This window comes from Oxyura jamaicensis, chromosome 3, assembly GCF_011077185.1.
Source record: "Oxyura jamaicensis isolate SHBP4307 breed ruddy duck chromosome 3, BPBGC_Ojam_1.0, whole genome shotgun sequence".
In the NCBI taxonomy this organism is placed as follows: Eukaryota; Metazoa; Chordata; class Aves; order Anseriformes; family Anatidae; genus Oxyura; species Oxyura jamaicensis.
The window spans coordinates 55,451,156-55,469,128 of record NC_048895.1 but is presented as its reverse complement, the minus strand read 5'-3'; the positions used below and the strand labels follow the sequence as shown (position 1 = coordinate 55,469,128).

Genomic DNA, 17,973 nt, shown 5'->3' with positions numbered 1-17,973 from the left:
CCTAAAACCAAATCTCACTCTCCCATGAAAAAATTTAATTGCTATTAGAAGTTGATTAGTAGTAAGCCAGAAATGTTGTGGATCACATCACCATCTAATTTTTGGCCACCTCATTTATTAGCAGCCTTAGACCACCTTGCATAAACTTTTAGTATGCAGTTATGTTGGTTTTTTTTAGCCCAACAATTCCGAAAAAGGCTTTCACTTAAAACCCATAAGGAGTCTTCTCTCCTATTAAATGTTTATGAATCAAATGAAGATGAAAAGCACTTGGACACAGCAGTAATAAATATGAGACTTTACTCTTAGACACCAGCTAATAGCGATTAGGTAACCATAAAAAGGATGACACTGAAATCAGTGCAATTCCTATAGCTAGACTGTCTTAGAAATATACAACAGGCACAAAGTTAGCCCAAGTGTATTAAAGCAGTGCTTCTATGTCTATTTTAGTCCCCCTGTATATTCTGTATATGTTTAGAGCTTTTTGGTGTTAATTCCACAGATCACTTTCCCGTGTCTTATCGAAAACTGAATTCTAGGGGCAGGAACATTTTATTAAGCAACAATAGTTAAAAATTCTGCTAGCAGAAAATGTATCACTCAGTCATCAATATGTGAAGCAATTTCAGACTGATTGAAAAATAAAAAATAAAAAATATCAGCAAACCACTGGTTAAGAAAACAGAGAGTCTGACAGGAACAATTCATAAATAAAACCAAAGGAAAAAAAAAAAAAAAAAAGAAATGAACATGTTTTCCAATATGGGATGGGAAATAGTTGTGTGCACAGAGCTTGTAGATTCTTTTGTTCCACATAATAGAGATTTAGCTCCTTAACATTATTTCAACAGGCTTATGTGGCTTCCATGTTCTTGTTTAAATTAGTATTTTTTTTCTGTGAGAGCAAATGTTCACCAAGTTTTTCAGTTTTACAGCATTTGATTATAGTAATTCTGTTGTTTAGCTGCCACAGATCACACTATTTCTACAGATTTCCAAGCAGTGTTCAGATAGAGAAATAAACTATTTTCATTTCTATTATAATGTGAGATAACCAGAGATGTTACAGAGGGTCAGTGCCTGACCTAGATCATGTCTTCCTGTTGTGCAGGTCAGTGGTCTGCAGAGCCACACATTTTCCCAACCTTTTTCTTCTGAAAGTGTGCATAGAATGTGGTATTTTTAAGAGCCCATTTCTTAAAGGAAGGTAATATTTTTCCAGGAGAGAAATAAGACCAAGATCATAGAATCACAGAGTGGTTTGGGTTGGAAGGGACCTTAAAGACCATCTAATTGCAACCCCCTGCCATGGGCAGGGACACCTCCCACCAGACCAGGTTGCTCAAAGCCCCATCCAGCCTGGCCCTGAACACCTCCAGGGATGGGGTATCAAAGGTACCACACTCTGTGCCTTGGAGTACAGGAATCTGCTCCTGCTTACGTTGACTTCAGCCACAAAACTCTTGCAGAGCTCAGCATGAGTACAACTTGCAGCATGTCTGTGTGTGGAGTATGTGGCAGTGACTGTGGTCAAACACGAGATGACCACTGAACTGTTCTCTCTTTAGCCTCTGGGAATTGTGCTCATGGTTATAGCAATAGGGATGCTAAGGATACAAGACTTGATGATATCAGGGACACAAATAGTAGTACGGCAAAAACACAGTAACACCATTATATTACAGTACTGTCATTGAGCATTTATGCTGAGATGGCTTAATGTGATTAGACCATGGTTTTTAATGAATCAAGCCTGAATAGAATAATCGTTTCTGAAGTAGCTGTGTGATGGTGCTAGGATACTCCTGAAAGACAATTACCTTGGTTTAAGGAAGGGATGTATGGATAGCATATATGTACCCAAAGCCACAATTGTGCAAAATTCAATACAGATATATTTGACCTGCAATTTGGCTACATACATTTTCATGTCAGCCTAGAATAAGCCACATTCTAATGCAGACACAATTTTGTAATGGATAAATGAAAACTTATAATGAAGTAGTAACAACTAATCTGCAGGCAAAAATAGGTCCTTTAATTTGCTGCACTCTAGGGTATTTCTACCATATGCTGTATACAGAATACTGCTGAGCACCTTCCTTATTTACAATGTCGAGAATCTGGAAAAAAAAATGAAGACTGAAGAGATAAACCAACAGGATCACCTATTTAAGGTCTCCTTCTCTGTTTTACTTGTAGACACCATTATAGTGCGCTTTTAAAGAGTCTTACTATTACAAGGGATCTTTTTTTTCGTTTTGCTTAACTGAGACTCGGTCTTTAACCCATAGTTACATATGATAAATGCCTCTCATTAACATAACTTTGCATGTTTCAGAACAGCTTGTGACCAGGGACCAAGGCGTCCCTTGGCAGCCCAGTGCCCTGGTTCCTGATTGCAGTCGAGCAGCTCACAGAGCGCGGGTGTCAGGCTAGCTCAATGTTTGCGTAATGGTTCCTTCTTAACATCATTTTTTAACTCAAAGACAAGTATTTTCATAATTAGTTACATCTCTTATAGGAGCACAAACCAAAAGGACAAATTGTCTACTAATAACATACGATCAGACACTGCTACAAGAATGTTTTTTTTTTTTTTTTTTTTTCACAAGTACACATGCTTGAACAAAGGCAACTGAGTACAATTTGCATGAACAAGAAAAACAATGCAGTCAATGAATATAAACACACCTTTCCAAGTCTGGATAAAATTATGAGATGAGTTGTAAATTGTGCATGTAACATTGTTTTAAATTTTTTCGCTATTCTGACACTTGTAATTTAAATAACTGCTAGCTGGACATGAATGTGCAACTACCCACTTTTTCTACTGCTATTCTCATAATTCAAATGATCATAAAATTCCTTTTGTTTTGTTCTATGCCAAAAACATTTGAAATAAAAATGGATCTGAAGAACATATTCTTACACAAACTGCAATAATACCACCTTTCCATAATCCAAATAATCATAAACTTGTACAAATATTAATATCTGTCATTGTAGTTCTTTGAAAGCAAAATAGCAATCATTTAAAAAATATTTTTTATTAGAATTTATCTGGAAATATTTCTGTGATTAATGGGGGAGACGAGAACAAACTTGTTTCATGATTTATCTGTAATGATCATTAGGTACAATTAGTTACCTTTCAATTTAATGGAAGAGATTGCGTATTCAGATTCAGAAATTCTGCATCTGTTTCAGCTGTGACAAAATCCACTAGTAATGGCATCATACAGTAAAATGGGATTATTATTATTTGTTTAAGTATGGGTCAGGCAAGCAAGTAAATTTGGAAGGCTTTTTATTTATCTATTATTTAATGTCATCTACTGGGAGGGAGATGTGATTTTTCTGCAATTTCTGCTAGCTCATTGGTCAGGTGATGGGACTGTCACACCAGTTTCCAGATGGAAACTGGAAACGTATAAGGACAATTTACCACATGAAACTAAGAGAAGTCCCTGTGAAGCTGCATTGGAAGAAACACAGGCTGAAAGCCCAACTCTAACCGCCCAAATACTATTGAGCAAAACAAATGTGATTAAGATGGCTTTGACTATTACCGTACCTGCTAACTTCATACGATGCTTTTGAGGCAGGGTCACAACCTGTGGTTTAGAACAGGGCACAGCCTGAGCTAACTAGCACAAGCCTCCTGCATGGGGACCTACCCCTGACTCGACAGAGGTTAAGCTTGGATGGAGGTGAGCTGCCTTGCCAGGGTTGGCTTTCTGTCAAGGAGGCCGTGTCTCAGACTGCTATGATTAAGAATAATTTCCCATGCTAAACAAAAGCCATTTTTTAAAAAAAATCAACAAAAGGTGAATAAAGGCCCCTTAGGTAGGAAGCATTATTTTTTATTGAGTGTTAAATCAGGCAAGCTGTTGACCCAATGGGATTACACATGCTTAAATTTAAGCAAATGGTTAAGTGCTTTGCTAGAGTGAGACCCAGGTTCCTGTATCTTGCTAGATGATCACGTTCTAAGTGGAAATTAATGTTTGCTCTAACCTTTGAGAAAATTCACTTCCCATTCTGAAAAACCACACCCATACAAGACAGCTGCTCTGGCACAGTCACGCAGCAGTGGTAGTTATTTCCAGCCATAGGAATAATGCAGGAGATGCACACAGCTGAAGTGTGCCTCAGGAAAAAAAAAAAAAAAAGATCTAGTTAAACATAATCACAACAGTAATTTTCTTCATTTGAAAAGAGTGAAACAAGGAGATAAGATTTATTCTTGGAATTATTTGGATTTAAATGAAAGATTCCTAAAACTCAATAATTAAGTGCTTAACAGAAATCTATATCACACCGATAACTTGTTCATATTAAGGTTTTCATGTGTATACACTTACTGTGATTCTTGGCTCATTAAAGTTATTTTTCTGTGATTTCCCCCTTTTTCCCGTTCACCCTAACCCTATTTTCTCCTACTGCGGCAGCCAAAGTTTCATTGTGCCTGTTATGATGCTTTGCTATTATTGAAGATATTTATTCAGCTGTTTGTTTGAAAGGTAAGAAACAAAAATACAGAGGATGTTGAGGGAAATATGTTAGTCCTACTATCGTCATATGCTAAAAACTAATAGTAGTATGAAAAATAGAGCTTCTTGTTTATTAACATTCTGAATTGAACTACCATGTTCGTAACATGCTTTAAAAAACATTTGGGACAGTTTTTCTTAAAACAAAATGAAAACAAATAAACAAAAAACCCTCTCCTAACAGATTTAAGTAAATCAGTCTTTTTTTTCTTTTAAAGGCATAGTTATTTGAAGGCATGATGAAAATGAGGCAACGTTACAGAATTTGTAGTGGATGGAAAGGAGCGAGGAAAATGATGCAGCTGGTTTATGGCCATGCCACCAGTTGCTAGCTGTAGACCTTGCTGTTGGCCATTCAGCCTGTGTGATGGCTCCTCTGGACCAAATGCCATTGTGATGTCCCCAGTAGTGTTCTGGTTGTCACCTGGTGGGATTTGCCAGAAACTCATCACATGAGTGAGATCCATGAAAGGCATGCTGGTAGTTTCAGCTGCTGTCTCTGTCTCCTTGTGCACTGCGTACTTGTGAGTATCACCTACAGGCCCTGAGGAAGCTTCTTCCAGACCGATTTTGTGGAGAGACTGAGGTTCTGGTAATGGCAGGTCCTCTAGAAGATGGACATTGTAACCTTTAACATCCACTCTGATTGGAAGATTTTTGAGGGATCCTGCTGCAAATGAGGTAGAACTAAGGTCATATTTATTAGACTGATGAAGGTTCAGGTTGGCAGGAATGGCTGTTGAGCACGGTGTGGGATGGACAGCTGCAAGGCTGTCTGCACAGCCCATCCTTTGCAAATGAGGAGAAGGTTCAAGAGGAAGAGCAGTTTGTAAGCTTGGCTGGGGATGAAGATGTGAACAGTTGTATTCCTCTGGTTCTGGGCTATTCAAAATTCCATTCTGCGAGGAGACTCTTTCAGGAAAAGGTGATGCTATGCTGGCATCTTCCTTCAGTCTGAATGGAAAAAGTTGGTCAAGGAGACCTACTGAGTCACCATTCTGCAACCTGCTCTTCAGCAGTTCTTGTGGATGAGTCTTCCTAGTATGGCGAGTCAAGTGGTCCTTCCGCCCAAACCTTTGGGCACAAAACTGGCATAGAAAGTCTTTGCAACCCGTGTGAACCACCATGTGACGTCGCACATCTTTACGGGTATAGAAGTGACGTTCACAGTGGTCACACTTATGTTTCTTTTCCTTGGTATTGCCAGTTGGTTTCCCTGCATGACTTTTGAGGTGTTCCAATAAAACTTCAGTACCGCCAAACTCCTGGGCACACACCCTACAGGTAAGGTCCCCACTGGTGGCTGCATGAAGAGCCAAGTGTCTCTTATAACCTAGCTTGGTGTTGTACTTCTTACCACACTCTTCACACTTGAAGGCCATCTTGTTAGGGTCATGAGTCTGAAGGTGATTCTTTAGATGGTCTTTCCTATGAAAGGTCTTTTCACAGTAACCACACTGGTGAGATTTCTGTGGAGAATGAGTGGCTGAGTGCCTAAGACACACACACAAAAAAAGCGTTATCAGCATTTACATTTGTTCTAGTGCACAGTGCAGCTCAAGACTCAAACACAGAAAGAAGAAAGGCATTTTCACAAGTTCTTGAATTATTAGTAAAAAGCCTAGCTTTTTTTTTTTTTTTTTTTAAAGGCGTGTTAATCATAAAGCACAGAGAAGGTTCAAATTGCTCAACATCATCTTTTTGAGTAGCAACTGCAATTGAGGGAGACTACTTTTCACCAATTCTTCCTACATAGGAATATGAAAACTGCAACTCTGGGATTAACTGCCAGTAAGACACTCAAGAGGCAAAAGATACCCTTGTTTTTCCCCCACACACCCACAAGAAAAGGATTGCCTTCAGAGCTGTACCTGAGCAGTTTATATTTGGAAATGAAGGCTTTTGTGCATCCGTGCTGTGAACACTTGTAGGGGCGCTCCCCTTTGTGCGCGTAAGTGTGGACTGTGAGCTTTTCAATGGAATCAAAAATCTTCCCACAAAGTCGGCAAGAGTAACTGTCTGGCTGCTTCACTTCTTTCCCCTTCAACAGAGAAGAGCGGCCATTTCTCCATTTAGGTATAAACCTCACAAGAGCATCACAAGCGTTTCCTGAGCTGGCACAGCTAAGCTTTGCAGCAGAGGAACAAGAAATGGTCCCATAGCACTGAGTGATGCTTTTGCCTAATGCCGATCCTCTCAGTTTCCCTTTAAGTTTGCTTTTTGCTTTTACAGGTCCCAATTTATTTGGTGGTCTGAACCTTGTGGTAAGGACTCGGTCTTTATTGATGCACTGGTGAGATTCCAGCAGAGCAAAAGTTGCAAAAGTGCTTCTACAACTGGAGCATATCCAAGGGTCTACGGGCTCTTTCTGCAATGAGAACAGAAGCAGGTCTTTCTTATTAGCCATCCTAAGGAAAAGTCATATTCTTCTCACTGACACTACATCTTCTCCTGGGCTTTCCCAAGACCTGTTGTCCTTAGTGAGATTTACTTCAGTTTATTACCACACAGCTGTTCAGCTGGAAATGGATTCCCTCTAGGAGTCTAGCAACTATAAGGAAAAAAAAAAAAAAAAAGTTTGGCTGAATACTGATTTTCACGTTTTTAGCATTTACTGCAATAGTACTGAGTCCTTCACCTTTGTTCATCTCTGTGTACTGAATTTCGAAGTCTATTTGTTCCTATTATGGAATTACTTAAAAATGCAATGGAGAATTGTACTTTAACCTTGGACTGACATAATTTATCTACTATTGCAACCGAACAAAAATCCCAGAGCTGGGACTTGTCTAATTGGATGGGTTTCTGCACACAGACGTAGTTTAGCCACACAGGATTTCCCTGTGTTTTGGGCTGATTCCATGCTGCTTGCCCCTTTACCAGAAGGCAAATGTCAATGCCTCCAGGAGAGATTTCTTCCCTCAGTTTGACATTCAGCATTAGACTTTCTTAAACTCAGTAAGTTTTAGCTTTGGGGGTATCAAACCTATCCTAGGTAAAGGCATTAAAACAGCTTCTTTTCTTATGCAATGTATTATTTGGAATTATTATTTCTGTAGAAGTAAGAGCTCTACTGGATTCACTTGAATTTACTTTGAATACAGACATTTTAAAAATTCAAATGAAAAACAATTAGAAAAAACAACAACAAAACAACCAACAGTCACTGACGAAATATACTTCCAAACAATACATCACTGTGTACTTCCTTAGCTGTCTCTATTTCACTTATGCTTCTTATAAAGTGTCCTCGCTTTCCCTTGTTCTTGGGTTAGCTTGCTTTGGAGAATATAGTGGGGCTATGCCTGCTCTGTCTTTGTTTACAGACAGAGCCTTCCTCTCTCATTTCTGTGTTTTATGCTGTGGCCCTCCCACTCCTTCTTTCCAGACTGCATAAAACCTTCAACGCAAGTTAATTCAACGCAAGTGCATCCTGGAACACAAGTCCTCTGAGGAGCGGCTGAGGGAACTGGGGATGTTTAGTCTGGAGACTCAGGGCAGACCTCACTGCACTCTACAACTGCCTGAAATGAAGGTGTGGGGAGCGGGGTGTCAATCTCTTCTCACAGACAACTAGAGATAGGACCAGAGGGAATGGCCTCAAGCTGTGCCAGGGGAGGTTTAGGTTGGAAATGAGGAGACATTTCATCTCAGAAAGAGCAGTCAGGCGTTGGAATGGGTTGCTCAGGGAAGTGGTGGTGTCACTGTCCCTGGGGGTGTTCAAGGAAAGATTGGACCTGGTGCTTAGGGACATGGTTTAGTGGGTGACAATGGTGGTAGGGGGATGGTTGGACCAGATGATCTTGGAGGTCTTTTCCAACCTTTATGGTTCTATGATTCTATGAATCAATTGGGTTACTTTCCTTCCTGGAGCACCTCTGAATTCCTGGTTCAAACATATTTGCTGTTTAACATTTCCTTCTAGCTTAGGTATCAATATTCACAGTCACATTTTCTACACTTAGACACCTTTTTCATCGGTTTAAGAATTTTTACTATCGTACAAAGGAAAAGGTACTGGGATTAAAGTAAGAGCTTTTAACCAGGAAAAAACTGAAAAAAACAATGCGTTATCTGACCAACCAATCACAGCATAACAAAGGGGAATTAGTGAGAGAAGTCTGAGGCTGGACAGCTTCGTTACCTAAAACAATGCCAAACTTAATTCTTTCCAACACATCCCATTGTAGTCACTACTTCTGGATACATCTAATGACTTCACTGGATAACAAACACAGGAGATGAAGAGCAGCCTTTCCATGGATAGCTGTTTGGTTAAAATTGCTCTTGGGTTTGTGTTAGCCACCTATTCTGACTTGCTCTAACATCACCGGAGTTTCATAATCAGATGAAGCATGTAAGTAAGCTGTAATTTACTGTGTCTGTTGATGGCTTGAATGCAGATTAGGGGTACTTACTGCTACTGGAGGCAAAGGACAGACATCAGATTCTTCTTTAATGAAGACTGCAGAAGCTTCCATAAATTTGGCATAATCGGCAGCATACCATACTTTCAATTCTGTGTGGGGTTCAATTGGCTGTGAATGGAAAACAAATAGTTCACATTTACTTGAGACAATTTTTCTACACAAAATAATACTGTATTGAAGATGGGGGAAAGGAGAAGGTACAATTTGTTATCATTACCCAAGCTGTATTAACTGAATCTGTTTAAATTATTGATAATTTAGTTTCAGGAGTCAAATGCTTTTTGAGCATTACTATCTATTGGGGTTTGACACTTTCACAGTTTCTAAACACAGATATGAGTATGTAAAGAGATTCTGGGGGGACAGTAGAAGGAAGGGTGCCTCACCCTCACGACCTTCGCTCAGTGAGAAGTATTTGTCTGGGATGTCCAGACATCCTGCAGTCTTTCTAAGCACTATGCCATGCCTATTCCTTGATGTCTTGAAGCCCCCCCTGGACATAACACTTAACTGTTGGGTACAGGCAAAAGAAAAACACATTATGAATGCACAACAGCTTGGATGCCTCCTGGATGTGTCATGCTTACTGGGCATGGGTGCAGAATTAATATGTGAACTGCAAGTCAAATTTGCACATTTCTGGCAAGACAGCTAAGGAAGTTCTTAGCACTTGCTGGCTGTAATGGGCCAGGCTTGCTATGCACGTGCTAATTGTACCTCTGCTCTTATTTCACTGAAGCCTTCCTATGCAGGACTAAGGGAGTCCATACTCTGCAGTCTCCCATCCAGTCATGCCTGCATAGATCTTCTTGGGACTGGAGTATGACCTCTTCTTACAAATACTTTCAGTCAATAATACAGCAAACAGAAAAAGAGAGGTGAATGGTTATGCTCACTGGCTAAAAATCCATTATGTACTTAGAAGCAAAGGAAAAAAGTAACTATGGGGTCATGATTTATGACTTCCTGGCCCTGTACACCATTTAACTCATCTATAATAGAAACCAAACCAAACCAACCAACCAAACAAAAAAGCAATCCCAGAACATTGTTGCTATAGGTGTACGGCCAATCTGCGTTGCTCTTGAAGCTTTATTTCAACTAAAGTAAAATTGTGCCACTAAAAAGAACAAACTTGGAAATGGGGGAGATCCACAGAGACACTGGGGCTGCCCTGGGCCCTTGGCCAGTGACACCACAAAATGGCTGCACAGCACGATACCACCAGGACTTGCTGCCTGACCCTGCTGGACCAGCAGTGATCTCCCCCATGGGAAGCTGAGACCTAGCAAATGTGACTTTGTAGGGGAAGCAAGGGCATGAGTGTGCGAAATAATCAAGTAGGGTGAAAGTCCTAATCTCAGTTCTGAACCTCTAGTATCCTAATCTTCTACAGGATATCATTTACTCTGTCTCAGCTGTGGTAATAACAGAAACCTATGACAGCACCCACAGGAGAGTCTCCTGTGATCAAACAGACAGCAAGCCTGGATTATTTTTACTTCCTCATAATTCAGTGCATTAAAAAAAAAAAACACCACTTATTTCTAGGGATTGCAGTCATTAGGTCGGCAAGTACACCAACAGTGCTGTCAGTAGGCCACTTAGACGTACACATACATGTATGCTTTTGTGCTCTAGTTTCATGTTACTGATTTTTTTCTACCTTTATTCTAAACTACTATCTCTGTAAAAACAGTGGAGAGAGGAGCCAATACTTACTTCTACTCCCAACTTAACAGACTTGATTCAAAATATTTTGAGAAAATATCTTCATAACCAGCCCTAAGGCAGCCTCACAATGTGACCAGCAGGGTGTGCCTAAGTGTAGCAAAAGGCTATAACCTTACTGACCTGGACACTGCAGGATGCGATGGCACCATGAATGGTACTGGGATTTAGAAGTGAGAAAAGGAGAGTAACTCCCCATGATTTGTAAGGGTTCCAAAACACACCACTCATCCTTAAATACTCTTCATTTTAATATAAAGGATGCAACTCTCCATTAATGCCAATGAGCAGTACTGTTGAAAACAGCAGTAAGCTGTTTCAATGCAGTTGTTAAATTATATCAGAAGTTTTAAGTTATCAATTTGTAACCACAATTTCTTAGAAAAGCATTTGTGCACGTTTTCCAAATACAGTATTATTAATCCTCTCAATTTTACATGCATAGCATGAATCTAAAATCACATACCAAATCTCAAATGGTATTGACTGTATCAGAATTTCAAGCACAGCCTAAGCATTGTCACAGATTGGTATATACTGTTTTACATTGATTTTTTAATTGCTTTATTATTCATCCAAAGGCAAATATACCTAACAATGTTAAAAAAGTCTTTGAAGATATGAAGTGTTATCACCATTAACTTACTCTCACAGCATCACTATGTGGTAAATATTCCCACAGTAACCTCTTTTGACTAGTATTCTATATTTATTTTTATGTTGCTCACTATGCTATAAAGGTATTTATTTAGAACAGAAAAATCAAGGAATGTTCAAAATACAGACTTCAGTTTCCTAAATTAACAAGAGTTCTGTTTAAAGTTCTGATTTAAAAAAAAAAAAAAAAAAAAAAGCTTTGATTAGTAATTCTGTTCTGATTAAAAGTTCAAGTTCTGATTAAAATAAAATAAAATAATATGATATAAAATAAAATAAAATGTCTGGAAAATCATACTTAAAGAGGCTATTTAGTATCCTGTTTCTGAGCACCTGGTAATGTACTCAGAACACACCATGTGTCCAAAAATGTAATAAAAGAAAGAAGTCTGTGTGTGCTTTCCATGAAAAAGTACTGTTGAATATAACACTGCTAGATAATCTCTCCATGCACCTACTAGGAACTGAAGAGTGGTAAGACTTCACAGCATTCATGTTTAAACACCACCACAAATGATATTTCTTTATTTCTCTGCTCCATTTCTTCAGTACCCACAACAGTATGTACACATTGCCTTTTACTGGAAAACCCCATACGCTGCTTGCTTTACTATGGATTAACTGACATAAAGGGTAGTATGTCGTAAAGCTCCAGCTGAATATAATCAATCTTTCATCTGTAAAAGGGTTGGTCTTTCAGAATCTTTGTTGGTGAACTGCCATGTGAGTGACAGGTGAAGCAATATGGGTTTAAGTACCTTAACAGTCGTGAAGTAGACTTCTCCACAGTGCTGATAAGCCACAAGGGTCTGTTCTTCTTGGTTCCGGGCTAGCCGGACAAACATCATCCAGTTTCCACAGTCTTCATTGGGAGTGTCCAGAAAGTACTTCCCTCCATCTTTCAACACCTGAAATAAAGGTGGAGGATGGGAGAAAGAACAGGGTAAAACCAAGTCCTGTACAGAGACACATTAATTTTCTTTAACTTGGAATCAGAGCAACTAGTTATTTACCTTCTCTTGGAGATACATTCTTTGAAATCATGGTTGTTTTGAAATAGATCACTCTCAGAGAACACCAAGTGCGAAAGAAAGTGAAGAATGAGTACCTTCTGAGGCGCCCAACTACTAAAATAGCTGTAGGCCTTTGTATGTATTTCCAGTTTATATTTCTCATTTTTTATGTTACATAAAGATAGTATTATAGGAACTAAGTGCAAGCAGGTAGGAAGATAAGCTTTGTGCCTTAATGTACTTCCTGAGTACTTGATAATCTCAAACCTTAGTGATGCATTAATGCTATGTTTTGCATGGAACAATCATGCAGCTTGTGTAATAAGTCCAAACAGGCAACGTACAATATAATGACTTTTTAACAGTCATCTCATTTTCTCCTTAACAATGTAAAAATAAATACAAATGAACAATTGTGCCAGAAAGATCCTTCTTTTTGCTTTACTTCATTCTTCCTAGATTCCTTTTCTAGAGAATGCCTCTACAAGGCAAACACTCCTGACCTTCTCATACAAGACAGTTGCTTTTTCACACTCTCTGGAACATGGACAGTTGAAGCTGCGTAACAGATGTCAGTACTGCATGTATCTGTTCTAAAAACCACTTACACTAATAATTAATTGCAAAACAAGTTTCATTTCCATTGATTCTGGAACTACTTTACCTAACTGTCACATTTCCAATGAAAATACCTGCCTGCTGGTCAAGTCCTGGTTTGATCGCATTCAGAACGCTGCTAGAGAAATGCCAAGGTAGCTACTGCTGTCATGTAAAAAATCTGGGACTGCAGCCTCTTTTTGTGAAGAAACAGCCATTTCATCAGTCAGAGCTGTGCTTATCAGAGTACACTTTAAAGCAAACTGGGCCGACCGATAGAGGATAGGGTGTGGTTTACAATGGCTTGGTGGAGAGGAAGGAACTGGGTGATTAGCTCATCCACACTCACAAACTTGCTGGAGACGTACCTTTTTTGCATTTGTAAGAATTACAGTGTCACGTAAGGAAGGAAGAAATTTAGTTATGGAGAAGAACACATGCTCTCTGGTATCAACATGCAAGGAAAATCCCACAGCAGAATAGTGTTCCTTTCCTGGCAGACCACTCACATTAATTCCATGAGCAAATGAAATCTACATCAATTACTGAAGCTATTTGCTTTCATTCTGAAATGAAATTACAGGAGTACATCTATGCTTTCCTCCACAGCAAACTGTTTTCCACTCCCAGGCTTCTGAGTAAAGTTCAAAGGAAGACATAGAGCATGTCATGGGACAGCTGCTGCTGGCCTCTCCTGGAGGGAGAAAGGGCCTGATATTAAATACAGACTCTGGAAGAATCATGGCTTGTCAGAGAGTCCTAAGAGAGGCTGTGCCTTGACCACGGACATGCTACATGACAAAGGCACGTGCCCAGGCATGACCCCATGCAGCAAAATGCAGAGACCAGGGTTTAGAGGACTAGAGTCAATCATTACTCCCAAGGTGTTGCTGTGAGAAAGAGTGTGCATGCAGATATATCTAAACTAGGCTGGTCCTGAGAGAGGCCATTACACGTGCTGGTAAAAGTACTAACAGTAGTGTAAAGGGTTCAGATGAGATGACCAGCATCTGACCAGCTCTCTACTCTGCTCTCATGAGACACTACCTAGAGTACTGCATTCAGCTCTGGGGCTCCCAGAACAAGGAGGACATGGACATATTAGAACAAGTCCAGGGGAGGGCTATGAAGATGATCAAAGGGCTGGAGCACCTCTCCTATGAAGGCAGGCTGAGGGAACTGGGGTTGTTCAGCCTGGAGAAGAGAATGCTCTGTGGAGACCTTACAGCAGCCTTCCAGTACCTAAAGGGGGACTACAAGAAACTTGGGGAGGGACTCTTTGTCAGGAAATGGAGTGATAGGACAAGGGGGAATGGTTTTAAACTAAAATAGGGTAGGTTTAGCTTAGATGTTAGGAGGAAATTCTTCACTGTGAATGAGACACTGGCAGAGGTTGCCCAGAGCTGTGGATGCTCCATCCCTGGAAGTGTTCAAGGCCAGGCTGGATGGGGCTTTGAGTAACCTGGTCTGGTGGGAGGGTGGGAGGTGTCCCTGCCCATGGCAGGGGCTTGGAACTGGGTGGTCTTTAAGGTCTCTTCCAACCCAAACCATTCTGTGATTCCATAATTCTATGATTCTATGAATATGCGGCAAGGGATGGTAACACAGCCCTAAATAACAACCTGACTAAATAAACTGAGTTAATACACTGTCTGTCAAAGTTCATATACAGTCACATCATTAAGAAATGTTTCCCCATCCCTGTACTGCTCCTTCCTACTAGGCAGATGTTTTGGTACGTATTTCTGCCTCTACTGCTAACTCAGTGCACACACTTAACTCTCCCAGTAGAATGGTTTTAAGTACAGATCCTCTTGTTCTGTTATGGAAGACTACTATCCTTGGTTACTTTCAGTAGCCATACTCCATGAAATGTTAATCAAGAGCAGTTAGACCAACAGGCAAATCACCCTGGAAGTGGTAAAACTAGAAAGCAGGAAAGCAAACTCAGCGTATAAGAACATACCGTTACTTCAGGCTATGCTGTGCAATCTAGTAATATGATTTAACTTCATACATGGAGATCAGAAGTACAATTAGTTAAATAGATTAGAAGGCAACTTGCACAGTTAAAATAAATATGAAATGTTAAAGACACATACATACTTCATGTTAAGTCATAGGGTTTTTACCTGCAGGACTAGCCTACTCTCATCATAGCGGGTCAGTTTTGTAGACAGTTGACCAACATAAGGACCAAACTGTGTTCTCTTCTGTATTACTTTCTTTGCAAATACTCCAAGGGCTGTGAATGAAAAATAAATAAATAAATAAATAAATAAATAAATAAGACCAGTCTAATATTAATACAGGCATTATGAGCTATTTCTTGTGTAATTACAGTTATGAAATGGAGACACACAATAACGCTGAACACATTCATTTTTCTTCTAGACTAATAAACCAGGTAAACGATGCAAAGGCTAAGAGTCTGGAAAAGACCTGAGTCTTTAAAGAGACTTTTTAAAAATGGGACTTACACTGAATACAATTTGCAAAAGTGCATAAAATCCATGACAAGACATTAACATATAATGCTCAAATGTGCTGATACTCTTCAATGTACAAGCTGGTGTTATTATAGTGCTGTGCTTGTTGGTATAATTGAGAAGGTTGGCATTTCCCAATATGAGAAGAGAGGATCTATAAAAACTCAAAATTATCCATCTTACCTGTTCTAATTCAATATCAATGGAGCAACACAAAAGGCATCTTGCCATTCTCTTTCTAAAATGTCACCTATACAGAACTAATTTTACACAGGTTATCTGTGTAAGATTTGCACACTGAGCATGGAGTTCCCCTGCTCAAATGTGGACACTTGAGCAGTCCTGCCATCTAAAGAAAACAACTGTCTTTCTACAATGTGAACTGAAGATGCTGCAAAAGGTACATTAACCCCCTGTGTTCTTTTGAGTCTGCAAGGGGTGGGTGGTGGATGAGAGATATTATTTACCATTTTGTTTCTGGCCTTTTGTTGAATACCCTTTCCTGTTTTGCATGCTTGGGGAAAAGAAGAGAGAGGTAATAGTGCTTGGCTGTTACCATTAGATACAAATTCAACATTCATTGAATGACGTGTATGACCTCAAGAGAACCAACGGATTGCTCACAGTTCAATGTCACACCAGCTCTGGTTAATGTCCTGATATCGGTCTATGCATTGAGGTTACTAGGAATCAGTCATAAAAAAAAGTAGCCGAGTCTGAGCTTTGGTTACACTCAGCTTCATACAGCTAATACCCAATTAAGTTACTCACAAAAACAAGCCAGTGTTAGTACAGCCAGTGGCCTCCTCTTTCTCAAATGTGGGAAAAAGAGCAACAATACTTACTCTGCTGGTTTCCAGCTCGCAGCTCCAACACTCGCAGAGTCAGGTAATGAGGTAGGGTAAGACGGGCTCGGCTAGGAATAACCCTGTCTTTAGCCTTGATGAGTGGTCCATGGAGTTTGCATTCTCCTATAAGGCTCTTACCGCAATCCTCACACCCTAAAAACCCAGAAAAGAGAACACGTTATTTAAAATGCTGTGCTAATCTCCAATTTTGTCCCTTCTAATTTTCTCACCTGAGAACACAGCTTAGATTTTATATATATATATATATATATATATATATATTTCTTTACACCACTATTCAACATTAATTAGTGAAAAGATTATCTGCAAACCAAAACTGAAATAGGAAGGTTTGAAATAAGACCTCCAGTTTGTACATTCTCTCCTGTGCACACTGGTAGGTCCTGACTCCAAAGACTTATACAAAGCTCATTCTGAGGTGTTGCAAACAGTCCCTTCGGAGACTAGGATGGCAGGAAAACTGGAGCTTGCAGTATGCACACCTTTAAATCAAGGTGTATATATTTATATATGAATGAGAAAGGCAACATTACTAGTAATAGCCAAAGAAACTTGCAGAGAACCAAGCAGCCCAAGAAAGATCACTGTGACTTTGTGAGCTTACACAGACCCTTTTTAGTTGGAGATGAGACCTTTGGTGTAACACAGAAATGAATATGATAGGTATTACAGCCACAACTCAGTCAACAGCCACGCAAGGTAGCCTTCTTAGTGTGCTGCCTATGGAAAACACAAGGGGCACACCACGTTTCCCAGTGATCTTTTCTTAGTAATCACATTTGCAGAACACACAAACCACCCAGAGAAGTCACTAATGAGAAATACATGTCTGCAACCACTGACATTCTCCCAGCACAGTACAGTATTTTTGGTTCAGCGTAGCTCAGACTGGTTGCCAGGGAAACTCGCATTGAGCAGGGACACAACCCAGCAATGATACCCTTCAACTTAAGTCATCCAGGCAATGGAGTCACACAGGGTGGTGGGAAAAACATTGCACGAAACCTTTTTATAGACAGCAGAAACCAAACCAGTGAGCCAACAATGCCTTATGATTGAGCTAAATGGAAGCAATGATGTTGGTCATCCGTGAAAACTTTGCTTTGTTCTACTTCTGAAAACTCTGTTGAGCAAGTCTGTTCAAGGAAGTGATAGTAAGCAATGGAAGGGGGAAGCCAAGACAGCCAAGAAGTCTCAAGGGAGCCACGGGAAGCTGTAGCAAAGATTGGGCCAGGAGAGATGAGGCTTCATGATGGACAAAAGCTAGTATCCAAAGAGATTCAGAGAAGCATAAGAGCTCAGAAGACAAGACACCACCTGGAAAGACATTGGAGACAGTCTTTGGGAAACAATGGTAGATGTAATATTCAGATATAGATGTAGATGTAATATACAGATGTAATATTCAGTGTGGCTCCAAACGGCTTCCATTTGAAAACAAAAGCAGGCAGTAGACTAAATTAGACACCTCAAGAGTCTGGTCCAAAATCTCCCCAAATAAGTCAGAAGTGTTCCTACTGAGTTCTCTGGTGTCTCCACTAGCTGTAAATGAGGTAGACCTACGTGTTGGTCAGTCTGCAGACGTGGCAGTAGTCCATATTTTTCAATACTTTGGGGACCATGTAATA

General features: G+C 39.8%; 1 protein-coding gene across 3 annotated transcripts in view; it reads right to left on the bottom strand.

The window, feature by feature from the left end:
* Positions 1-899: 899 nt before the first annotated feature.
* Positions 900-17,973, bottom strand: part of PLAGL1 (PLAG1 like zinc finger 1) — a 30,386-nt gene continuing 13,312 nt past the window's right edge. For 2 of the 3 annotated variants that reach the window (XM_035321437.1, XM_035321439.1), the window contains exons 2-7: positions 16,322-16,477; positions 15,120-15,232; positions 12,136-12,285; positions 8,978-9,097; positions 6,431-6,927; positions 900-6,053 (exon numbers count right to left, since the gene is read on the bottom strand). In XM_035321437.1, the coding sequence (XP_035177328.1) occupies positions 4,784-6,053; positions 6,431-6,927; positions 8,978-9,097; positions 12,136-12,285; positions 15,120-15,232; positions 16,322-16,477 (2,306 nt within the window). In that variant the 3' untranslated portion in view covers positions 900-4,783. Of the gene's footprint in view, positions 6,054-6,430; positions 6,928-8,977; positions 9,098-12,135; positions 12,286-15,119; positions 15,233-16,321; positions 16,478-16,955; positions 17,023-17,973 lie in introns of those variants that run through there. The other variant, XM_035321440.1, reaches the window with a different exon arrangement.